The sequence below is a fragment of the Ranitomeya imitator genome, chromosome 4 (genome assembly GCF_032444005.1).
Source record: "Ranitomeya imitator isolate aRanImi1 chromosome 4, aRanImi1.pri, whole genome shotgun sequence".
In the NCBI taxonomy this organism is placed as follows: Eukaryota; Metazoa; Chordata; class Amphibia; order Anura; family Dendrobatidae; genus Ranitomeya; species Ranitomeya imitator.
Genome location: NC_091285.1, coordinates 568,432,715 through 568,459,140, shown reverse-complemented (window position 1 = coordinate 568,459,140; position 26,426 = coordinate 568,432,715). Strand labels below are relative to the sequence as shown.

The following is a 26,426-nucleotide window of genomic DNA, read 5'->3' as shown; positions in this document are numbered from 1 at the left end:
TTGAAGGAAAGATTAATGCAGCACGTTATCAGCAAATACTGGAGGCAAATTTGCACTGGAAGCTGCGCATGGGACGTATTTGGATTTTCCAACATGACAATGATCCAAAACACAAGGCCAAGTCGACCTGTCATTGGCTACAGCAGAACAAAGTGAAGGTTCTGGAGTGGCCATCTCAGTCTCCTGACCTCAATATCATTGAGCCACTCTGGGGAGATCTCAAGCACACAGTTCATGCTAGACAGCCCCAGAATTTACAGGACCTTGAGGCTTTTTGCCAAGAAGATTGCGCAGCTTTACCATCTGAGAAAATAAAGAACCTCATCCACAACTAACACAAAAGACTTCAAGCTGTCATTGATGTTAGAGGGGGCAATACACGGGATTAAGAATGGGGTATGTGAACTTTTGATCAGGGTCATTTGGATGTTTTGGGTTGTCATTATGATTTAAAAAGGGAAAACACAGTAGTTTGACAATAAATGGCTTCACCCAAGCACTATCCATGAGTGGAAAAAAAGTTTTGGTGGTGTCATTCATATTCTTTGAAAAAAGGCCAAGAAAGCAAAAATTCTGCCGGGATATGTAAACTTTTGAGCACAACTGTACATAGATGTCACCATACTATAGAATACCAGTATATGGTTTTTGGTCAAATCTCTTTCAGTTTAGGATTTCAGTCACTGGGTTCTTCTAGATCTCATCTTGTGTCATTACTTCAAAGAAGACAGGATGATGCCCGGTAATGATTCTATCTAGTCTTAGTTTTCTTGTAAGTCTGTCTCTCGTTAACACAATCTTAAGGGGCCGTGTGATTTTTATTTTGTCAGGATATATTTTACATATAACAGTTCCTGAACATTAACAATTCAGAAAAAGACATTGTCATCTGCCTTTCTCCATCGCACTTACCCAAAGGCAGAGATGCCAGGCGGTTCCCAGCCATGGAGAGCTCGTTCAGACTAGCCAGCTGGCACAGTTGGCGAGGAACGCTGCACAGGAAGTTCCGATCCACGGTCAGATAACGCAACGACTGGCAGAGGTGCAGCTTCTCTGGTAAACTGGCCAAGTGATTGGTGGAGAGGTCTAATGTCTGCAGTTCTTTCAGCTTTCCAATTTCTAGAAACGTGAGCACAAGCCTTAACCACACAGCCTGAAGAAGGCCATTCACACAGAAGAGGATTCAGCCTGAATTCACATCACTGATGTACACTACTTTAGGTTTTGCATGTAATGTTCCTGTTCTCAAATCCTGAAAATCCATTTGGGGCTCGCTGCAGCCTTGTCAGGACTGCCCTATGATTAAATATTAATTTATTAATTTACAAGATCATGAAAAAAACAGGACAGTTTTATAACTGGAATTATTACTATTATTAAAAGGAATCTGTCAGTAGGTTTTTGCTATGTAATCTGAGAACAGCTTAACGTAGGAGCAGATACCCCGATTCCAGTGATGTGTCACTTACTGGGGATGTGTTTTGCTGTTTCAATACAATAAAGAGTTTATCAGGAGATTATCACTACAGGAGAACTTGGCAATTGCAGGGTAGCCCAACCAGCCCAGCCCCTTCCCCGCACTGATGAGCAGCTCTGTATCACTATACAATGTCGGCGGGTTATACACAGATCAACAACTGAGCTCTGCTAAATCTGCAGCAGAGAAAACTATGACTATCACAACTGCTGCACCCAGTAAACTAAATGATACATCACTGGAATCAGGGTCTCTGTCCCTACATCATGGTGCTGACAGATTACATAGGAAAAACCTGTTGACATAATCCAATCCTATGCTTCTTGTCTAGATACTGTTGTTACATACTCGTGTCCCCTCATACTCTTGATTCCCTCCTGACATCCACTGAGTTTACTTTACCATCTTTCTTTAAGAGCGCACTGCTCCGCAGCTTCCCAAATTCCTGCTAGCCTAGGGGCGGTACGCTCCTCACTGACTGAAAGTCTGGAGCACTGGTATTGTTAAAAAACAGGCTTGAACTTTACCGTCAGCTTCAGCGAAGTGATTGAAAAGTCTACATCTTGTAAGCGCTGCTCCCATTGCCTAGGAGACCGGCCATTGCTGATAGACCATCGGCAGCGAGCAGAGCACAAAATTAGAAATCACTTTGTTCTTGGGAACGGAGTAGATATTTAGTAACAAGAAGAATGCAAAGCGGATTGATTTTACAAGCACTTTGTGAATTTAACCATTTAATATAGTGAGAATTAGCATTTAATGCATTAAAGTGTAACTAGCATGAACATTTTTATATGTTATACGTCCTATACATCAGTACTACTATGGGTTCTGAGACCCCACTTATTGCTCCCTCCGTATTCGGCAAGCTATAGAGTCACAATACATGCATGGACAGCCCAACAATCAGGCTCTCCATGGTGGATGTGTTGTGACTGTCACACAGCTGTGACACAAGCAGCTGCGGAGCCGGACAGCTGATCAGCCGGTGCGCTCCATGTATCCGGGTTCCCGTATATTCGGTAAGCTCTATAACTTGCCGTATAAGCCCTGACCCAATCAAAGTTGCTCATCTCTACTCATACGCACACAGCCGAGCAAGCAGAATTAGGCCCCCTTCACACATTAGTTTTTTTGCCGTCAGGCACAATCCAGCAAATTTTGAAGAAAAAAACAGATCCGGTGCAAATTGTGAAAAACTGATGCGTCTTTCTTTTTTTTTACCCGGGGATTAAAGTTTGGACTTCCTGTTCCGGGGAGGAGAGAGAGAGGAAAATGCATGATTTCTTTAAAAAAACGGAATCAGTCGCCAGATTCAATAATTTTACCCCACGTTTCATCCGTTTTTATCCGGTACCGTCGCTGTGCGACAGAAAAAACGTTCCTCTGTACGTTTTCTCCGGCTGCCGGAAAACTAATTTTTGACGGATCCGGCAAAAAAAAAGGATGAAACGTGAGGCCATCCGTCGCAATCCTGCGATAATATAAGTATATGAGGAAAAAACGGATCCAGCAGCAACTTTTGCCAGATCTGTTTTTTTTCAAAATTCACCAGATTGTGCCTGACGGCAAAAACCTGATGTGTGAAAGGGGCCTGAGTGGTGAAAAGCCCTCCCTATTGAGCTTGTACACAATGTAACATTTTATTGTGTCCACACACTGTCTGGATACATTTGGGCTATGTTCACACGTTGCGTTTTTGCTGAGGTTTTTTTTAAAGGAAATTTTCAGCTGTGTCTTACCGTACCAGCAAAGCCTATAAGATTTCAGAAATCTCACGCACACACATTGGGGTTTTTTTCTGACCGATTTGGAAAACTGCAGCATGTCACTTCTTTCAGCACTTTTGCAGTGTTTATTCACCCAAAGGAAACAATGGACAAGTGCAAAAACCTAAGGAAATTAAATCCTGCTTGTTCTGGCCACTAAACATTATCAATATGCACAAGAGACAACAAAGCTGCAGCAATGAAAACTCAGCAAAGCCTCCTTTTTGTAAGCAGCAGCTTTACTAAAAAGAGCAGGTTTTGCCTGCAGAAAAAAATGTAAGATGTGAACATGGCCTTATATAGGATTCCTGATACTTTGTAGCTCGGTCAACAAGAACTGACGATTCACTAGAAGCGGCTCCTGGGCACAGTAAGGCTACGTTCACATTTGCGTTGCGTCGGGCGCAGCCGCGGCGATGCATGCGTCATGCGCTCCTATATTTAACATGGGGGTGCATGGACATGCGTTGTGTTGCGTTTTGTAACGCATGCGTCTTTTTTGGCGCATGCGTCAGGGCGCAGAGGACGCTGCATGTTGCATTTCTTTTGCGCCAAAAATCATGCTAAAAATGGACGCATGCATCACTAAACAATGAATTTGCATGCGCTGTGCGTTGCGTCGCCGATGCAACGCCCAACAACGCAAATGTGAACGTAGCCCAAGGCTACGTTCACATTTGTGTTGGGCGCAGCGTCGGCGACGCAACCCACAACGCAGCGTTTTGTGACGCATGCGGTGTCATAAGATAGTAAAGATCAGGAAATTCGGCGCCAGGAATACGCTACAAGTAGCGTCGTCTGCGCCCTGTCTTGTGCGTCAAAATGACGCATGCGTCATAAAACGCATTACAATGCATACCGGCGCATGTCCATGTGCCCCCCATGTTGAAGATAGGGGCGCATGACGCATGCGTCGGTATCCGTCGACGATGCTGCGCCCAACAACGCAAATGTGAACGTAGCCTTACTGGACATTCTGATAACAAGAGCAGCAGGGGGCGCCATAACAAGTATGTAACAACAGGATCTACACTTTCTAGCTGAAAAATTGTTCTGTCCGTGCAGTGTAAGGTAAGATTTAATGGAGGTACAGCCCCTATAATTGTGTGGCAAAATCATGTAATAAAACTGTTACCGGCCTGCCTCTGAACATCAGGTTTATAGGATGGAGGACATTTTTCCAACATGCCCAATCTTTAGGTCAAACATGCCTGCTGTCAGACATATCCTGCAGAGGCCAGGGTCCTTCTCCTTAGCCATGTCTTACCCAAGTACGGGTGATGGCAAAGGGAGGCCTCGTTCTGCTGTCCCCAATACCAGCTCTGCAGCCGGTGAATGCCAAAAAGGAAAGGAGCTGCACAAATGACCTTGATATGGCCGCTCCGTCTCCAACTTGAAAAGCCATCTGAGTACTATAAACGTATTACAGAACTTCTCACCGTTCAATTCCTTTACATAAATGGGTTTAAAGAGGTTCCAAGGCAGATATTCACAGCAAAAGCTTCACAATCTGACGGTTACATTCCTGGTAATCGGTTTCATTTTACAAAATGCTGATAATATTTACCGTAGTTATTTCATGCAAAATGTACCTATCATGTGGCCAAAAACCAAAATGTGCAGAAAAATACTATGTAAATGATAGTACAAAGACATGACGGTATCGCTCTGCTGTTCCCCTCCTGCCGCAATGAACAACATGTCAGGGTTAAAAGAACGTTCAGGAAGCCAGGCTGTACCTGGACAGTTGCAGTATTAATCACACAGCATTTCCTTTCACTACCACTTCTACTTTACAAGAAAGACACATGGCTCTGACGGGCAACATCTGGTGGTCTCCAACACCGGCAGAAGCCGGCTCAGTGGGCAGATGTGCATGTAGGTCATTCCTTACCTGGAGGAAGGTATTTCAGGCGGTTGTTCGTTAGCCGTAAATGGCGCAGTGATTTAAGCCTTCCAATGTCGGGGCACAAGATTTCAAGAGCATTATCACTGAGGTCCAGGGACTGCAGCTTCACCAGGGAGCCGATGGCTGCGGACAACAAGAGAAATGCCTTGAACCCCTTCCCCAACACACAACTTGTCATTTTTGCTCTTCCATTTCTTGTACTTTTCATCCAAGAGCCATAAGTTCTTTACTGTCTACACGAGTTGTAGCTTTGAATGCCGCCAATTATTTTACCAAAGCGTCAAGAACAGGAAAACGAAATCTAAAACTGGGGTGCAATGGTGAAAAAAAGGCGCAATTCCACTATCTTTTTTTGTTTTTTTACAGCATTCATTAACCCCTTGCCTTACCTTGTTAACTCTTTATGGGAAGGAATATAAACAAACCTACAATTCTGTCAGTTTTTTTGCATTTCACCCCATTTGCTGTACTTTAAAAGTAAAGTGGTCAGGACAAATATGGAAATGCCAAATTTATATAGTGTTATTATTTTAGACAATAAAATACCAGTTTTGAAAAAAAAAAAATACTTGTTTTTGCACCTCCATATTCGACAGTCATAAGTTTCACAATTTTCCATCAGTGGAGCTGTATGGTGGCTTATTTTTTGATTGACAAACAGTAATTTTTGTTGGTATCATCTTGTGGCGCAGCCAGGTCAGTATCTGATAGGCTGAAGTTTATGGCAAACACGGAGGCATAATAATGGCCTCCTTTCTGCCATAGCAACAATAGGCACCCCACGAACGTGCTGCGGGGGTGCAGATGGGCTGACAGAGTGATTTTCCTCTGTCGAACTCCTCACATGTCGCCATCACTGTTGACAGCTACATCTGAGTGTTTAAAGTGCTGGGATCGGAGCTAGGTCTGGTCCTAGAATACATAGCATGAACTCAGCTACTTATTACAGATCCTATTTTTATTTATCTTAGTGTAAAAAAATGTTTCCTATCTATCTGAAAAGCTCATTTTTTGAGAGAGGTGAGTCTACTATCATACAGAAACAATGACAGTACCATTTAATGAGGTAGCCTTCTTATTGGCAGGTGAGCTTATACAATTTGATCAAAATATGAGCGAAAAAACTGAACTGAACCTTACTGTATAACTACAGTAAGTAATTACGTAAACAAGATTGAAGTCATTCCATGTCTGTCTATCGTAACGCGCGCAGAGTTGCGGTGCCATCTTTGTGTTCTGTTACTTTTCTATTGCAGATTTTCACCTTCACACTTATTTCACTTTGCTAGAAGGTGATCATATATAGATGATTTTTGGAATATACGTGTAAGCATACTATCCAAGGAGAGGGACACTTGACCAAATTATCATGTAACAACACTTACCTTCTGGGACAAACACAATGTTATTTGAGTGGAGATACCTTCGAAAATAAAGAAGAAAAAAAAAATGCATGAACAGCTGTTACCCTGAAGGACTTCATCTAGGACATACATTTCCAGACATGTTAATACACTAGAAGCATCAAGGGCAAAGAAGAAGAGACAATGTTATACTACAGAGAAGAAGGCAGGCAGAAATATATGATGGCACATGTTGAACTCATTACAGCCACCAATTCCAGAAGAAAACAAAAATGTGTTGTGTGAACGCAGCTTTAGAAGAAGCACTAATATTCTGCCATAGAAGAAGCACTAATATTCTGCCAGACACCGTTCCCTGATGTGTGTTTGCAGTTACTGAGAAGTCCCCAGATAAATGGAAGTTTAAGCGAAATGTCTCACTCTGATTACATGACTCTGACCACAGATGTGCGACTCCTGGATTTAAAACACTAAAGATACCAGACTGTCACCTCTGACTTTCTTCACTAGTCAGAAGGAGTGCTATATGCCTTAGCTAGTCCGAATGGCGACCATAAGGGCCCTCCTATACTGTACTTAGTCATAGAATGGACTCATGTTCTTTTGAAGGATTTATACTGTTACTGTAATGGAACAACTTCTAATCGAGCATGAATGGTCTTTGTGCTTTTCCACAAAGATATGACAAAGTTTAGTGAAAAAAATAATGGATATTCTTTATAGCAATTTTGGCACAATTTGAATGCAGTTGTAGCTCAATTTTACCAAAATGTAATCACTATGTTGTCAAAATTTTGGCATGTTTGGAGCAATTTAAACACAATTTTAGTACGTTCCTTGGAGCACAAATCAAAAGAGCATGTCTAAAACGAATTATAAATGTGTTGTAAAGCATGAATTGGAAAAAATTAACAAATTTCTGGTGCAGGTAGTTTAGTAAGTCAACCCCACTTCATATAGCTAGATTATAACTACCGATAAGCGAATATACTCGTTGCTCGGGTGGTCTCCGAGTATTTGTGACTGCTCGGAGATTTAGTTTTCCTTGCCACAGCTGCATGATTTACAGCTGCTAGCCAGCCTGAGTACATGTGGGGGTTGCCTGGTCGCTAGGGAATCCCCACATGTAATCAAGCTGTCTAGCAGCCGTAAATCATGCAGCTGAGGCAAGGAAAACTAAATCTCCGAGCAGTCACAAATACTTGAAGACCACCCGAGCAACGAGTACACTTGCTCATCACTAATTATAACCTAAAATAATATCTGACTTTCCCCTATGACCTTCTTCACTTGCCAATTTCAACAAAATTACATAAAATTTGCATCAGATTAAGCCACATGTTCATCAAAATTGTGATAAAATTTCAGCATAACCACATAAACATGTATTACTAAACGTGTGCCAACATCTACTATATAATTGTCTAAGGGTCACTTCCGTCTTTCTGTCCTTCTGTCTTTCTGTCTGTCACGGATATTCATTGGTCGCGGCCTCTGTCTGTCATGGAAATCCAAGTCGCCGATTGGTCGTGGCAAAACGCCCACGACAATTGCCACGACCAATCAGCGACGGGCACAGTCCGCCGGTAATATGGCCGCTCCTTCCTCCCCGCAGTCAGTGCCCGCTCCATACTCCCCTCCAGTCAGCGCTCACACCCTCACACAGGTTAATGCCAGCGTTAATGGACCGCGGTGTAACGCACTCCATTAACGCAGCTATTAACCCTGTGTGACTAACTTTTTACTATTGATGCTGCGTATGCAACATCAATAGTAAAAAGATCTAATGTTACAAATAATAATAATAATAATAAAAAAAAACCTTATTCTCGCCCTCCGACGTCGCCCTGTCCTCGGCAGTGCAAGCGGCAGGTTCCGGTGGCAAGGATGCTATGCGAGAAGGACCTGCCGTGACATCACGGTAATGTGACCGCGACGTCATCACAGGTCCTGCGCTCATACCAACCCTGGGACCAAAAGCTGCCGCGTGCACCGCACACAGGCGCCAGGACTACAAGGGGCTCTTCGCAAGGTGAGCATATGTTTATTTTTTATTTTAAGTCTTTTTTAACCTGCTACATACGTGGCTGAGCAATATACTACGTGACTGGTCAATATACTACATGACTGGGCAGTATACTACGTGTTTGTGCTGTATACTACGTCACTGTGCAATATAGTACGTGGCTGGGCAATATACTACGTGGCTGGGCAATATACTATGTCACTGGGCAATATACTACGTGACTGGGCAATATACTACGTGGCTGGGCAGTATACTACGTGTCTGTGCTGTATACTACGTGGCTCTGTGCTGTATACTACGTGGCTGGGCAATATACTACGTGGCTGGGCAATATACTATGTCACTGGGCAATATACGACATGACTGGGCAATATACTACGTGACTGGGCAATATACTACGTGACTGGGCAATATACTATGTGACTGGGCAATATACTACGTGACTGGGCAATATACTACGTGACTGGGCAATATACTACGTGACTGGGCAATATACTACGTGACTGGGCAATATACTACGTGACTGGGCAATATAGTACGTGACTGGGCAATATAGTACGTGACTGGGCAATATACTACGTGGCTGGGCAATATACTACGTGGCTGGACAATATACTACGTGGGCTGTGCAATATACTACGTGGCTGGGCAATATACTACGTGGGCTGTGCAATATACTACGTGGGCTGTGCAATATACTACGTGGCTAGGCAATATACTACGTCACTGGGCAATATACTGCGTGGCTGGCCAATATACTACGTCACTGGGCAATATACTACGTGACTGTGCAATATACTACATCGCTGGGCAATATACTACATGGCTGGGCAATATACTATGTGGCTGGGCAATATACTACGTGGCTGGGCAATATACTACGTCGCTGGGTAATATACTACGTGGCTAGGTAATATACTACGTGGGCTGTGCAATATACTACGTGGCTGGGCAATATACTACGTGGGCTGTGCAATATACTACGTGAACATGCATATTCTAGAATACCCGATGCGTTCGAATCGGGCCACCATCTAGTTTGTCATAACTTTGAGGACTGTTTGACAAATAAGGCGAGGTTCAGACTAGCAATAGAAGTTCAGTTTTAGGAATAGAAAACTGAAAAGGGATTCATCCTATGACTAATTATATTGGTGTCTGTTTGGTTTCCATTTGGGTGGCCACTATTTTATCTAGCTAATACTCCTTAGGCTGCTGTCACACTAGCAGTATTTGGTCAGTATTTTACATCAGCAATTGTAAGCCAAAACCAGGAGTGGAACAATTAGAGGAAAAGTATAATAGAAACATATGCACCACTTCTGCATTTATCACCCACTGTAAAATACTGACCAAATACTGCTAGTGTGACGGCAGCCTTACGAGTGAAGAAAGTCAAAGGTGAGAGCCAGGTATCATTTTAGTTTTACATCTAGTTGCCAAGTGTATCAGAGAAAGAAACCTGCATCAATTAATCTCTATGACAGACACCCAAGGATATCCTAATGGTGATATACATTGGTTATTAGACTCGGTCAATTATAAACACTGACAACAGGAGGAGTAGATACAGTAAATAACATCAGAGACAGTTTTAGTCGACAACCCCCAGAGCTCTTCCTCCCAACTACCCAGCCCTCCACCTCCAAAACCAACTTCTCCATCATTACAGAAGATCGACTCTCCACTCTACTCTCAAGATCGCATCTCACCACCTGTGCACTTGACCCGATCCCATCCCACTTCATCCCAAACCTCGCCACAGTCTTCATCCCAACTCTAACCCATCTCTTCAACCTATCACTAACAACTGGTGTTTCCCCCTCAAGCTTTAAACATGCCTCCATCACACCTATCCTCAAAAGGCCCTCTCTTGACCCATCCTCTGTATCTAGCTATCGCCCTATATCACTTCTCCCCTATGCCTCAAAACTACTGGAACAACACGTCCATCTTGAACTGTCCTCCCATCTATCTTCCTGCTCCCTTTTCGACCGCTTACAATCAGGCTTCCGGTCACACCACTCCACTGAAACTGCCCTAACTAAGGTCACCAATGACCTATTAACCGCCAAGAGCAAGCGACACTACTCTATCCTCCTCCTGGACCTGTCATCTGCCTTTGACACAGTGGACCATTCCCTATTACTACAGACCCTCTCATCCCTTGGCATCACAGACTTGGCCCTATTCTGGATCTCGTCATACCTAACTGACCGAACATTCAGCGTCTCCCATTCACACACCACCTCCTCACCTCGCCCCCTATCTGTCGGAGTCCCGCAAGGTTCAGTTCTAGGGCCCCTGCTCTTCTCCATTTACACTTTTGGCCTGGGACAGCTCATAGAATCTCACGGTTTTCAGTATCATCTCTATGCTGATGACACACATTTTACATCTCTGGACCAGATATCACCACCCTACTAACCAGAATCCCTCAATGTCTATCTGCTATTTCATCCTTCTTCTCCGCTAGATTTCTAAAACTTAACATGGACAAAACAGAATTCATTGTCTTTCCCCTATCTCACGCTACCCCCCCAACGAACCTATCCATTACAGTAAACGGCTGCCCACCCTCCCTAGTCCCACAAGCTCGCTGTCTCGGGGTAATCATTGACACTGATCTCTCCTTCAAACCGCATATCCAAGCCCTTTCCACTTCCTGCCGCCTTCAACTCAAAAATATTTCACGGATCCGTACATTCCTAAACCAAGAATCTGCAAAAACCCTAGTCCATGCCCTCATTATCTCCCGCCTCGACTACTGTAATCTCCTGCTCTGTGACCTCCCCTCGAACACTCTCGCACTCCTCCAATCTATTCTAAACTCAGCTGCCCGACTAATCCACCTGTCCCCCCGCTATTCCCGGCCTCTCCTCTCTGTCAATCCCTTCACTGGCTCCCCATTACCCAGAGACTCCAGTACAAAAGCCTAACCATGACATACAAAGCCATCCACAACCTGTCTCCTCCATACATCTGTGACCTTGTCTCCCGGTACTTACCTACACGCAACCTCCGATCCTCACAGGACCTCCTTCTCTACTCCCCTCTTATCTCCTCTTCCCAAAATCGCATACAAGATTTCTCTCGCGCATCAACCTACTCTGGAACCCTGACCCTCTACCACAACACATCAGACTCTCACCTACCATTGAAACCTTCAAAAAGAACCTGAAGATCCACCTCTTCCGGCAAGCCTACAACCTGCAGTAATCACCGATCGACCAAACCACTGCACGACCAGCTCTATCATCGTCTACTGTATCCTCACCCATCCCTTGTAGATTGTGAGCCCTCGCGGGCAGGGTCCTCTCTCCTCCTGTACCAGTTCTGACTTGTATTGTTCAAGATTATTGTACCTGTTTTTATTATGTATACCCCTCCTCACATGTAAAGCACCATGGAATAAATGGCGCTATAATAATAATAACAAACATTCTTAATTTTTTCTGTATGTTACGCTTGTCAACAGCAATAGTTATCAGTTTCAGTAACAAAATCGAATGCTAATTTTTTAATTGAAAAATAAGTAGAATCTGTCGGTAGGATCAACCCTCCTAAGCCACCAATATGAGCATTTAGGTCATATGAAGCTGAATAAAATGATACCTTGATATCTGCAATCTGAGGTCTTATTCTAGAAAAATCCACATTTTTCTCAATAAGTAAATTAACTGTTAAGATCTATGGGCCGGACACTGATCTGTATGAGAGCCTGCCTCCAGAGGTTTTTATAAATAGCATGTGGCATTACCAGTGTGAGACATGTACATCAGGAGAGCAGACTGTCAGTCATTACATGTCTCACACTGGTAACTCCCCGTTTAATTTACAATAAGCCCAAGAGGCAAATTCTCATGCAGATCTATGTCGGGCCTGTAGATCTTACCAGGTCATTTATATGTTAAGAGAATGTAGATTTCTTTGCAATGGCATTAAATTGGACAAAGCTGCAGGAAATAGAATCTTTATAACTTAAAGGAATCATTCCCCTCGAAACAGAATTTTTGATCTGCAGTGTATAACTATATTTGAAATCCCTGCTCTTTCTATGCTTAGATGATGATCCAATTTATTGATCGACTTCCCTATGTGCATACAGCAATTAATTACTGTTCACATGAATCTTAAAGGGGGAATATACTTTCAACAAAGTTTTCTGAATAAGCTATTGTATGTAAAGAATAACACTTTTTCTGGTCATTATATGACTTGTATTTTGCATTTTCAGAAGTTTTTCCGTCTTCAGACTCTAGTTCGTGATTTGCAATTGACTCTAAGCTCGTGGTAAGAGCTTAGCTGCTAGGACTTCTGTTTAGGGACATTAGTAGGTGTAAGCGGAGGACGAGGGAGGCAGAAAAGGCGGCAGTTGAGGAGTTGAAGAAGGCAGAGGATGGAATGGCTACACTGGGTACTCCCGAAGCAGGGAAAAGGATGAAAAATGCACAAAATCATTTGGAAAAAATTCTGTTGGACAAAGCTGAGAGGAAGCGGGAGTTTCAAAGAGTGCTGTTTTATCAGGAGGGGGAAACGGTGGGGCATTTGTTGTTGGTGGTGGCTGCTGCTCAGAGAGGTTCTTCATATATACACTCATTGGAACCTGTTAGTGGAAGTAGAGTAACGGAAACACCTGAGATTTTGAGGGCTTTTGCGGACTTTTATGCAGACTTATATTCCTCCCGGTTGGGTGAATCGGTCGAGGATACACTGACTTTCTTGGAGGGTCTGGATTTGCCGAGACTGAGTGACGCAGATAGGGAGAGCCTTGAGGCCCCTATCACCGAGGAGGAACTGAGTCGGGCATTGATGTCCATGGCTAATGGGAAGGCGCCTGGATTTGATGGGCTACCCGCTGAGGTCTATAAAGGTCTGGCAGAAGTGTTGATTCCTAGATTAAAAATGGTACTGGAGGAAGCTAGGTCCCAAGGGCGCTTGCCAGCCTCTATGAGAGAGGCCATAATAGTGGTTATTCCAAAGGAGGACAAGGATTTGGGGAAACCGGAGTCATACCGCCCAATTTCCCTACTAACTATTGATGTAAAGCTACTGGCTAAGGTGTTAGCTCTCCGTCTTTCTAGTGTCATTACGGGTCTGGTGCATTCGGACCAGTCTGGCTTTATGCCTGATAGGTCAACGGCGATTAACTTGCGGAGGTTATATGTAAATTTACAGGTGGAGTCTGACAACTGTGGTCAAAGAGTGATTCTGTCGTTAGATGCCCATAAGGCGTTTGATAGTGTTGAGTGGGGATATCTTTGGCAGGTGTTGGAATGTATGGGGTTTGGCTCGCAGTTTGTGGCCTGGATACAGCTGTTGTATTCTTTACCGACGGCCAGAATTAGAGTGAACGGGGAACTGTCTCAACCTATAGAGCTGGCTAGAGGCACTAGGCAGGGATGCCCGCTTTCACCTCTCCTGTTTGCATTGGCTGTAAAACCTCTTGCTGCAAAAATTCGGCAATCTGATAGGGTCCCTGGGTTTAGATATGGGGAAGTTGAGGAAAAGATAGCGCTATACGCGGATGACGTTTTGCTGTTCCTGGCTGATCCGGATGATTCACTGCGAGGGGCCATTGAAATTGTTGAAAGATTTGGTACCGTATCGGGACTAACAATTAATTGGGGTAAATCGGTTCTCTTTAGGGTGGATGAAGTAGGAGAGAATGTGAGCGAGACTGTTGGGGATGAGAGGCTTAAGGTGGTATCTCAATTTAAATACCTTGGAATATGGATTTCGATGCCAATTGGGGAATTCCTACAGAGGAATTTGACTCCTGTTATGGGAGTACTCAGGGCAAAGGTCGATGCCTGGAATAAGCTACATCTTTCGGTGGTCGGTAGGGTTAACCTTATTAAAATGGTCCTGATGCCTAAAATTCTATATGTTCTACATAATGCGCCGATTTGGATCCCTCGGGGGAGGTTCCGGCAGATTAATGCCCTCTTTAGAAGTTTGGTATGGGGGAGACACTATCCACGTATTAGCCTGGAGACGCTTCAGCGACCCAAGGAAGATGGTGGTTTGGCTTTGCCCAACCCTGAAATATACTTTCTTGCAGCCCAAAGTCAACATTTGAAGGGCTGGGCGCGAGAGGCGTCATCCAGTGCAGTACAACATCTGATGGAAGGGGTGACAGGCCAACGACCGGTGGTTCAATGCTTGGAAGATGGCTCCTTGCGAGCTTCAGGGAAATTATATCCAACCCTGCTCCTGATTCGTAAATTATGGAGCAGATTGAAGCAGATTCGGGGGGATACAGGGCTGACTAAATTTACACCGATATGGTCTAACAATAATTTAAAGGAATTTGAGGCTCTGGGTGGTCTGATGGAGTGGCAGACTAAAGGAATCTGCTTTGTACACCAGATAATCCAACAACGAGCATTAAAACCCTTCTCCCAATTGCAGGTAGAGTTTGGTCTGAGATCCACAGGGGAATATCAGTATGCGCAGATGAGACATGCCTTTAGAGCCCAAAATAAGAAAGCTGACATTACGATTCAAGAGGATATAGTATTGGAGTATGTGTGTGGAGACGGGACTACAAGGGGAGTTATTTCCACCCTATATAGGGACCTTATGCACACGTATCTGCTAGATTTCCCTATAAAGGCAAAAGCTAAATGGGAGAGAGATGTGGGGCCGATAGAGAATGAAACCTGAGAATCGGTGATGGAGTGGGTTCCGCGGTTATCTTTGAGTGAACCATACAGGCTCTCGCAGCTATACATTTTGCACAGAGTATATAAATCTCCGGAAGTGCTACACAAAGCGGGGTTACGTGCTAACTCTGAGTGTCCGAGGTGTGCGAGTGAGAATGCAGGAATATATCACATGATGTGGACGTGTCCTAGGCTGGCTGCTTACTGGGTGTTGGTTTTGAGCCGGGTAGAAGGTGCGTATAAGTGCAGAGTTCCTAGAGATCCAATAATATGCTTGTTGGGATATGTGGAGGAAATTGGAGTAGACAATTCCTGGAAGATTGCAATCGCTAGATTACTATATATGGCTAGGAAAGTGATAGCACAAAATTGGATAAAGGCAGAACCACCTGTGAGGAGGGAATTTCTCCAATATGTACAACATGGTCTAAAATTGGAAAAAGGGGTGTACAAAAAAGGGGGAAAATAGAAACGTTTAACAAAATGTGGTCTCCATGGCTTGAGATGGATTGAGCAATAATTAAAGTCGGGAATCTTAAGACTCGGTTAGGGGTAAATTACTTGAGACAGGGATGGTCTCAGGGGAGTATAGATTGGGGATGAGCTGTCTTATGGGGGGGGGGTTGTTGGGGACATGTTGGGGTTTATTAAAATAAAGAAAATGTGTATGCAACATATTGCAATGTAAATGGTAATATGATGTTCTTCTTTTGTATGTTGTTAATAAAAATCTATTTAAATAAAAAAAAAAAAAAAAGAGCTTAGCTGCTAAAATATCTTCGAAAAGTAGCACAGCACAAAGAGAGGGATTCTTGCTCTTGATTCCTTAGATAGCACACAGACAAAAGCAGCAGAAGCATGGATAAAATTATACAGCACTACTAAGCTGTGCAGCTGTGAATCCAGATCTAGGGCAAAATAAAAATAAAACTTGTTAAAAAGCTCAACATGATCTTTCTGTGTCTCCCTATGCTTATCTTCTCACTCTTTATCCTTAGTGGGTACAAAAGGAGTGGTAATCCAACATCTCCCTGTGCTGAAAGTAAATGTTCTTTTGCGAAAGACGGAGTTGAATTGTTTTTCAGCGTGGATGATATGTTTATTAGGCTGGGGGAGGAGACAAGAAGATCTCACTAATAAGATATAGTACAACGTTTCTTATATTTGTTTGTACTATCGATTTATGCAAAGTTTCAGCAGTGTTAAATAAAATATACTGAACATACTGCAAATGGGTATGCACATGCAACATGATCGCTTTCTTTTGTGAAGGTAAGCACTCAAAATATTTATAGGGGTTAGAGCTGTGAATTTTGTAATACAATTATATAAAAACAAAACAGCAGAGTTTTTGACCAAATTACAGCAATAGTTCTCGGCTGACAGGTCTTTGGTACAATAATGGAAGCATGGCCCGTGCCTGTGGGTAAGGTTTGTGAAAACATTTCAACATGTACACAGAACTTGGTGTACCTCAAGTGTCCTGAAAAAATAATCTATCTTAAAATTAGTCACGTATGGGACATAACTGATCACCGACAACCCCTTGAAGACAACTGAGATATATCCAATTAATATTTATCATCTATTGGCCTTCATTTGGGGACTATTTATTCTGCACAGAACATGTAGCCTAGAGATGATAATATACGAGTTAGCAGACAATGTAATATTCTTCATTTATTGTGCCACATGCTTGATTGTTGCGGTATTTCCATTACATGACCCGTTGTGTCTATTACAAGGATTTTGTGACTGCTAAAGAAACTTCAGGTCATTAATTATATGAAGACAGATAGGAAATGACACAGGTAAAAAAGAAATTGATTTCACAGCGGTTTTCGCATTTGTGCCAGAGGCATGTCACAATGACTTTTCTACTCTGCTTAATTTTGGAGAGGGTGTTCAGACTTTGTCCTGTGTACAGACTGTGCCCACCAAGATACCCGGGAAGTCCTTCACCATTATGAAGGGCACATTGAAAAACTAGCGTCTGGGATCTGGCTAGCTTCCCGCTGGCGACACTGCCATGTTAATATACTCGATCTTGCCTGCCCTTCAATCGTCTCCGGTTTAGACAAAGCTGACTGCCATTTATGCCACCAGTCTGAAGGACGATCTCCCTCCCTCAATTCTCCTTGTCTTGTAAGAACTGCACTTGTAACTCTTTACTAAACGTAACCGCTCTTGGTATATCTTGTCCAGATTTAGAGTGCAGTGTTGGGCAGAAAGAGTTGCAACACTCTGATCCAGCAACCATATCAGTTGTCTGTGGCTGCGGGACCAGAACCAGGGGAACCTTTCACCTGCCAGCATCCCTGTCTCCTCTTCTGATTAGTAAGTCTGGCTGTTACATACCTGACCTTCATTCGGGCTTTGCTCCCTACACCTGGTTTGCTGTATTCAGTTGTGCTCCATATCGGGCTTTGCAGATGGCCCAGCGTGATCTCAAATGATTATCTGCCAGGGCCTACCGAGACACACACCTGTGTTTTGGTATTAAGACTTTCTAGTTGCGCAGAAGAGCTGTCTGTTACATATTCCCGATCCTCCAGGACCTCTGGTACGTATCCGCCTGCGGCTTTCAGGATGTCTCCAGTCCGCCAGCAGCTTCCGGGACCTCTACTACCTATTCCCAATCTTCCAGGATGTCTCCTGTCCACTTATAGCTTCCAGGACCTCTCCCACCTGTTCCTGCTCTTCCAGGACCTCTGCTAAGTGTCCATGTGCAGCTCCCAGGATCTCTGCTACCTGTCCCCAATCTTCCAGGACATCTTCTACATGTCCAATTGCGGCTTACAGGACGTCTTTTGTCTGCTTGTGGCTTCCAGGACCTCTGCTGTTATTGGTCTTCCAGGACCCCTGCTGTTACCTGTTCCGGGACTCCAGTCTGTCTGCAGCTTCCGCACATCTACTTGTTTCACACGTGCCTTAACTGTATGCTGCACCCACGCCTGTGGCCCATATGCACACCCGGACCTTGAGCTTTGAGGATCCACCTCACCTAGTGAGCCCAACATTGGCACGGACTACTGATGAGGGTCGACTGGGCCAGGGCCCTGCAAATCATTTTACGCAAGTCTAAATGCAAGGTTTTTTTTAGATATAGTCTAAAACACTAGGTGTGCTCTAAGTGTTTTGTTTGGAAAGAAAAAATAAGATCTGTAGCTTTTTTACTTTAGACTTTGTACTTTTGCTTCCAAGCACAAGGTAATCCACAAAGTAATTTGGTTTATGTGTTGATTTAAAGTAAATATGAGAATGGCCATCTCTAAATGGTGATGCTTACAAGTGTTCTGAGGTTATAGCCATGACTAGCAATCATAATGTGTAGTAAAGGGATTTTATATGGAAAGTAATCAACCTTTATGCACAAAGTGAATAGGGCACAATTTTGGGCTGTGTTAAAAGAAGCAAAAATTGCACGTGCAAACGACGTAGATGATGATATCTGTCACGAATGGGAAACTAAGGGAAGAAACCCGGAAGTGGACCCCCTGGGTCATGGTTCCAGAGCCCCTGAGGACGAGCGAACCAGATGTATTCACCCCTATACAGGGAGTGTTAGGAGCAGGCCTAACGGGGATGGAACCACAACTGCCAGAGCCAAAGGGGCGAATGGGCCAAAAAATGAAGATAGGCGGTAACGGGAAACAAGGAGGAATCGGGAACTGAGGGTGGCTGGAAACTGGGAAGGAAGAAACAAATAGTAAACAGCAGGTATGCTAATGGTATACAGAGTCACAGGGAAGACAAAAAGGACAGGGCAAGGGAGTGGAAGGGACAAGATAACCAGGCTAGGGAAAAAGGAAATGGCACAGGGCTAGCGAGGGAAAGTAGCAGAGGCACAGGACCGAAGGATGTAGAGGAAAACCTGGGATAAGCAGGCGTCACTACGACGAAGATACACAGGCGTCTTACCTGAGTAAACACCGAACAGAAATACTCGGTGGGCACCGCCATATTGGGGCAGAGCCACCGGGTCACGACCTCCCAGAACCCCTGGCGGCGGAAGAGGCGCGGCGGCGGAAGAGGCGCTACGGCGCATGCGCGAAGCCGGGCAGAATGCAGCGAGGAACCACGTCAGGAGCGCTCCGGCCGGACAGGTAAGTATCGGAGGGCGCGACAGTACCCCCTCTCTTACTCCCCCTCTTTTTAAGGCTGGAGTGGAACCTCATCAATATAAGAGGAGCATTGATGTTCTCCCGGGGTTCCCACGACCTCTCCTCAGGACCGAATCCCTTCCAATCAATTAAAAATAAAGTCCTCCCCCTAACTGTCTTTTTGGCTAGAATATCCTCAACCTCAAATATACCATCAGAAATTGTGGATAGAGGAGAATGAGACTGAGAAGAATGAAAGTGATTAAAGACTGCGGGTTTAAAGGGAACCTGTCACCCCCAAAATCGAAGGTGAGCTAAGCCCACGGGCATCAGCGGCTTATCTACAGCATTCTGTAATGCTGTAAATAAGCCCCCAATGTATCCTAAAAGATGAGAAAGAGGATAGATTATACTCACACAGGGGCGGTCCCGCTGCGGTGGGCGTCGCGATTCGGGGCCTCCTATCTTCATAGGATGACGTCCTCTTCTTGTCTTCACGCTGCGGCTCCAGCGCAGGCGTACTTTGTCTGCCCTGTTGAGGGCAGAGCAAAGTACTGCAGTGCGCAGGTGTCGGGAAAGGTCAGAGAGGCCAAGCGCCTGCGCACTGCAGTACTTTGCTCTGCCCTCAACAGGGTAGACAAAGTACGCCTGCGCCGGAGCGTGAAGACAAGAAGACGTCATCTGATGAAGATGGGAGGCGCCGGACCGGACCGCGACACCCATCGGACCGGACCGGGACCGCCCCTGGGTGAGTATAATCTAACCTCTTTTTCTCATCTTTCAGGTTACATCGGGGGCTTATCTACAGCATTGCAGAATGCTGTAGATAAGCCCCTGATGCTGGTGGGCTTAGCTCACCTTCGATTTTGGGGGTGACAGGTTCCCTTCAAGGAGCGACACATGAAAAGCATTGGGGATTCGCAACGAAGCAGGCAGATTTAACTTGGAGGCCACATCATTAATATGACTGGAAATCTCAAAAGGACCAATGTAACGTGGACCAAGCCTCTGAGAGGGAATCTTAAGTCTAATGTAGCGGGAAGAGAGCCAGACTTTTTCTCCCGGTTGATATGGAGGAGCATCTAGGCGTCTCTTGTCAGGGTATCTTTTCATTCTGCTACTAGCCCTTTTAAGAGCCTCTTTAGTCTCTTGCCAAACAATATAGAATTCCAAGGACAAAGAGTCCGCCGCCGGCAAGTCTGAGATGGGGGAAATGGGAAGAGGAATACCGAGGTGTTGCCCAAAGAACACAAAAAAAGGAGATTTAGCGGAGGACTCACTAGTGTGATTGTTGTATGCGAACTTTGCTCATGGGAGAAGAGAAACCCAATCATTCTGGAGAGCATTGGAGAAATGCCGAAGATAAGATGTGAGAACTTGATTAACACGCTCAACCTGACCATTGGATTGAGGATGATAGGAAGAGTAGAAATCCAGAGTCACTTTCATTAAACCGCAAAGAGCCCTCCAAAAACGGGAGGTGAACTGGACTCCTCGGTCAGACACGATATGCTGTGGGAAGCCGTGAAGTCGGAAGACATGGTGTATGAAGATCTTCGCCAACTCAGGGGCAGAAGGCAGTCCTGGCAGGGAAATTAAGTGAGCCATCTTGGAAAATCTATCCACTACTACCAAGATAATGGAGCAATTCAAGGAGCGAGGCAAATCAGTGATAAAGTCCATAGCAATATGGCTCCAAGGAACTGTAGGCACAGGAAGTGGATGCAGGAGTCCAGAAGGTAGTTGCCGAGGAATTTTGTTTCTGGCGCAAGAAGAGCAGGAAGCGATGAAATCAAGGACATCTTGGCGAAGAGACGGCCACCAATAATGGCGAGAAATAAGAGAGAGTGTCTTCTTGCCTCCTGCGTGGCGGGCAAACTTGGAGGAATGACCCCAACGCAAGACTCTCACCTTGTCACAATCTGCCACGAAGGTTTTTCCAGGAGGAGGAGTGATTACGTTCAAAGGAGCCATGGAAATGATCCTAGCCGGATCAATAATATGCGCCGGATTCTCCACTTCATCCAAAGGCTGGAAGGACCTACAGAGGGCATCAGCTCTGATGTTCTTATCACCTGGACGAAAGTGGAGCTGAAAGTCAAAACGTCCAAAGAACAAGGACCTTCTGGCTTGCCGAGGGTTAAGCCTTTGGGCGGACTGAACGCAAGCCAAATTTTTGTGATCTGTAAAAATGATGAAGGGATGAACGGCCCCTTCGAGAAGATAATGCCACTCCTCCAAAGTCAGCTTAATGGCTAACAGTTCCTTGTCACCTATGGAATAATTGTGTTCTGAAGGGGAGCAGGACCTAGAGAAGAAGCCACAGGTGACAATACGACCAGAGATAGATCTTTGTAAAAAGTCTGCCCCAGCTCCAACAGAAGATGCATTAACCTCGATAATAAATGGTTCATTGGCGTCCGGACGATGGAGCACCGGGGCTGCAGCAAATTCTTGTTTCAGGGTTTGAAAGGCGACCTCTGCCTCCGAGGGCCAGTGATTGGGATCGACACCTTTTGCGGGTAAGAGCAGAGATTGCTCAGGTCAAGGAGGAGAAATGAGGAATAAATTGCCTATAATAATTGGCAAAGCCAAGAAAACCTTGAATGGCCTTCACTCCAAGGGGACGTGGTCAGTTGAGTACGGCAGACACCTTTGCTGGATCCATCCTCAGGCCAGACTTCAAGACTATCAAACCGAGGAAGGTTACTGAAGACTGCTCAAAGACACACTTCTCAATCTTAGCAAAGAGATGATTCTCCCTTAGTCGTTGTAGAACCACACGAATGTCACGCCGATGAGTGGATAGATCAGGAGAGAAGACGAGGATGTCGTCCAGGTAGACTACGACACTAGAATAGAGGCAATCTCGGAACACATCGTTCACAAATTCTTGGAACACTGCAGGAGCATTACAGAAACCAAAAGGCATGACCAAATATTCATAGTGACCGTCACGGGTGTTGTATGCGGTCTTCCACTCGTCCCCTGCGCGGATACGAACCAAGTTATATACTCCTTGAAGATCAAGTTTGGTAAATATTCGTGCTCCCCTCAGGCGATCAAAGAGCTCTGGGATAAGTGGCAACGGGTATTTATTCTTCTCTATAATCAATGCAAGGGCGAAGAGAGCCATCCTTTTTCTCAACGAAAAAGAAACCTGCCCCGGCAGGAGAAGAAGATTTCCGAATGAAGCCTTTGGTGAGATTCTCTTGAACATACTCTGACATGGCTTGAGTCTCTGCGGGAGAGAAAGGATAGATTCTTCCTCTAGGTGGCGCAGTACCAGGAACAAGATCAATTGGGCAGTCGTAGGGGTCGATGCGGAGGAAGATTCTCCGCCTCCTTCTTGTCGAAGACATCTGAAAAAGAACTGTAAACTGAGGGCAATCCAGAAGAAATAGAGGTGGATCATGGAACAGCAAGAGGACGTACCGGCAGCAGATACCGAGCCCGACAGGAATCCTGACAATGCAGAATATTACCATTATGCCAATCTAAGGTAGGCTCGTGGGTCCGCAACCAAGGAAGACCGAGAAGAAGTGGATGGGAAATACTGGCTAAAACACAAAACGCAATCTTTTCCTTATGCAGGGCCCCTACCTGAAGCTCAACCACCTGCGTAACCTGAGTTATAGTTTCTTGCAGGGGCTTGCCATTCACGGAAGCGAGGAAGAGGGGTTTTTCTAAGGTCCTAACAGGGACAGAAAATTTAACAACCTCCTCTAATCTAATAAAATTCCCCGCGGCGCCCGAATCAACATAGGCTAGTAAGAAAAAGCGTTTACCAGAAACATGCAACAAGACAGATAGAGTGAGGGGTAGAAAGGTATCACATTCACCTAGGGAGGCCTCTCTTACCTGACCTAGGCAAAGGAGTTTTACGGCCGCTCCGGACAGGCACGAAGAAGATGGGAGGCACTCCCACAGTAGAACCAAAGACCTTGAGTGCTTCTCTCCTGGCGACGTTGTTCGGATATTCTGAGCTGATCGACTTGCATCGGCTCCGGCGCTGATACAGAGGAGGTCATCCTGAGACGTGGACTGGGTGGACTGTGTGAAGACGGTGGAGGAAGGGAATACCTTCTCTCGGGCACGCTCCTGAAAGCGAAGGTCAATACGGGTAGCCAAAGAAATCAGATCTTCCAAAACAGTTGGGGTATCGCGACCCGCTAACTCATCCTTTATACACCTGGATAGACCTCGCCAAAAAGCTCCCAGCAGAGCTTCATTATTCCAACCTAAATCGGAAGACAAGGTACGGAACTGAAAAGGGTACTGACCTACAGTTAAAGACCCTTGGTGAAGATTAAATAATGATTCTATGGCAGAGGCCAGGCGACCTGGCTCGTCGAACGCTCGACGAAAAGTCTCCAAAAAATTAGATAGTTGCGAGATCATAGGGTCGTCACGCTCCCAAAGAGGGTTTACCCATGCCAACGCATCTCCCTCTAAGTGGGAAATTATGAAGGCTAATTTGGCCCGATCAGTAGGGTATTGCAGGGGCAAAAGCTCAAAATGGAGACAACATTGATTTAAGAAACCCCGGCATAATTTGGGATCTCCATTATAGCGTGGTGGCTTAGCTAAACGGTGAGGAGGGTGAGGAGCTGAGGTTGGGACGGGAGCTGACGCGGCAGACTGTAAGGAGAGTAACCGAGTGTCAACAGATGCCATATAACTTAGGATATGTGCTCGGGTGTCACGCTGCTGAGCCAGTTCTTGTTGCAGGCCGGCCAGCTGGGAAGTATTCCCTGGATCTGAGGTTTGAAGAGCGGAGAGACGAGAGTCCATGGACTACATAAAGGACATCATACGGAACTGATTCTCCCGCAAAAAGACTAGTTCCTTCTGGGCAGCCGAGGCTCCAGCGGGATCCATGGCCTGTGTGTACTGTCACGAATGGGAAACTAAGGGAAGAAACCCGAAAGTGGACCCTCAGGGTCGTGGCTCCAGAGCCCCTGAGGACGAGAGAACCAGATGGATCCACCCCCTAAACAGGGAGTGTTAGGAGCAGGCCCAAGGGGGATGGACCCTTAACTGTCAGAGCTAAAGGGACGACTGGGCCAAAAAATGAAGATAGGCGGTAACGGGAAACAAGGAGGAATCGGGAACTGAGGGTGGCTGAAAGCTGGGAAGGGAGAAAAATAGTAAACGGCAGGTATGCTAATGGGGTACACAGTCACAGGGAAGACAAAAAGGACAGTGCAAGGAAGAGGCAAGGGAGTGGTAGGGACAAGATAACCAGGCTAGGGAAAAAGGAAATGGCACAGGACTAGCGAGGGAAAGTAGCAGAGGCACGGGACCTCAGGACGTAGAGGAAAACCTGGGAAAAGCAGGCGCCGCTACGATGAAGATACACAGGGGTCTTACCTGGGTGAACGCCAAACAGAAATACCCAGTGGGCGCCGCCATATTGGGGTGGAGCCACCAGGTGACAACCTCCCAGAACCCCTGGCGGCGGAAGAGGCGCTACGTCGCATGCGCAAACCGCCGTGATACCGAATACAGCAAGGAACCACGTCGGGAGCGCGCCGGCCGGACAGGTAAGTATTGGAGGGCACGACAATATCAAACTTTTGAGAAATGGCCCAAAGTAAACTTGTCACCTATATATAAAGTCCTGGCTTGGGTATGATTTTTTTTTGCATGTTGTCCAGACACAATAGTGAAGATTGGTACAAAGGAGGTCAAATAGAGACCAATATTTCATCATTTAGTCTCCCATGTGCCTCCTTCAAGTCTGAAAACAAAAGCTATATGATTTTGTCCATCACCGAATTTGAAGAACAACAATTTGACAATGTGTTCTGCAGACCAAAAACATTGTGTGCTGTGTGGGGGAACATCAATCGTTGCGCTTGCACCCAAATGTTCGTACACTTTACGATATTACGATGCCATAAATGCATGTGCCAGATGTATCAATGTTTTACCCAATTTTTTTGTACCTAATCAAAGATTTATAGGGTGTGTCCACTACTTTTATATAGATGGCCTATCTTCAGGATAGGTCAACAATATCAGATCAATAACACCTGGCACCCTCACCGATTGAACGTTTCTGGTGCTCCTGCCTGTCCACTCTGACCACGACATTAATCTGACGCTAACCATTAATGCTGACCCTTAGGCGCGAAAGGTTAGGGCAACCAAATAATTCTGGACATGTAGTAAGACTGGTGGCGAGAAAATATGCGGTGGTATAAGAAATACTAATATTACTCAGACAAGAGCTAAATGATTTCTCCCATCACCCAAATCTGATTTCCAATGTGTGGCACCCCTAGGGGTATTTGCCACAAAAATAGTTACTGACACTAGACACAAATACTAAAATAGCAAAACTGCACTACCACCTCCGGCCAGAAGGGGGAACTCCAGAGACTCCCCTTAATCCATTCTGGTCTGAGAGAAGAAATGGCAGTTGGGCTAAGGAGCTGAAAGTGAGAGGTCATACAGTTGAATATCTAACAGCCCTATGACGGTTTCCAGGCCCAAATCACCGGCCTGAGGAGAAAAGGGACAGAGAAAAAGGACATTGTGAGAACCGGGTAGCATTAATCACTACCCAGAACAGGCGCAAAGACGGATACCGGATCCGTGGCTGTATTCATTATATATAATACAGCAACCGGAAAAACGTGAGGTGATATCAGCTTCACTAGGGCCGGACGCAGCAACAGACACAGAGTTCAGCGGTACTCCCGGAGGGGGTAAGCCGATAAAAGGACTCGGGTTGCCCGTCGAACCAGGACCCGGAAGGGACAGATTGGGCCGGCAGCCAGTTCACATACAGCAGCAGGGCCACACAGAAATTGCGCACAATAAGAGGCGAAGACCCTGGCAGGGTCAAAGTAACTCAGAGTTCCCATACAGACTCCGGTGACAGGACTGGTTGTAAATCCTTTTATGTTAAAGTAAACTGGTTAAACGTTTCAGTGCCTCAGTCTTTCATTTGGACTATAGCCATCTATCCAGGATCGGGATCATCGCCGTAGGAGAACCTGCTGCTGATCAAGTAAGTGCCTGTCCCTTCACGATACCCCTTACACTGTGCATTGCCTGAGGCCACAGCACCGGGTCAAGCCACACGTGACATCCCCCTCA

At 45.3% G+C, this 26,426-nt stretch overlaps 1 protein-coding gene across 1 annotated transcript in view; it reads right to left on the bottom strand.

Annotated features, from left to right (window-relative positions):
• LRRC28 (leucine rich repeat containing 28) overlaps nucleotides 1-26,426 on the bottom strand; it is a 63,659-nt gene that overhangs the window by 10,843 nt on the left and 26,390 nt on the right. The window contains exons 4-6 of the mRNA XM_069766292.1: nucleotides 6,541-6,578; nucleotides 5,141-5,278; nucleotides 913-1,119 (exon numbers count right to left, since the gene is read on the bottom strand). Coding sequence (XP_069622393.1) covers nucleotides 913-1,119; nucleotides 5,141-5,278; nucleotides 6,541-6,578 — 383 coding nt within the window. The remainder of the gene's footprint in view (nucleotides 1-912; nucleotides 1,120-5,140; nucleotides 5,279-6,540; nucleotides 6,579-26,426) is intronic.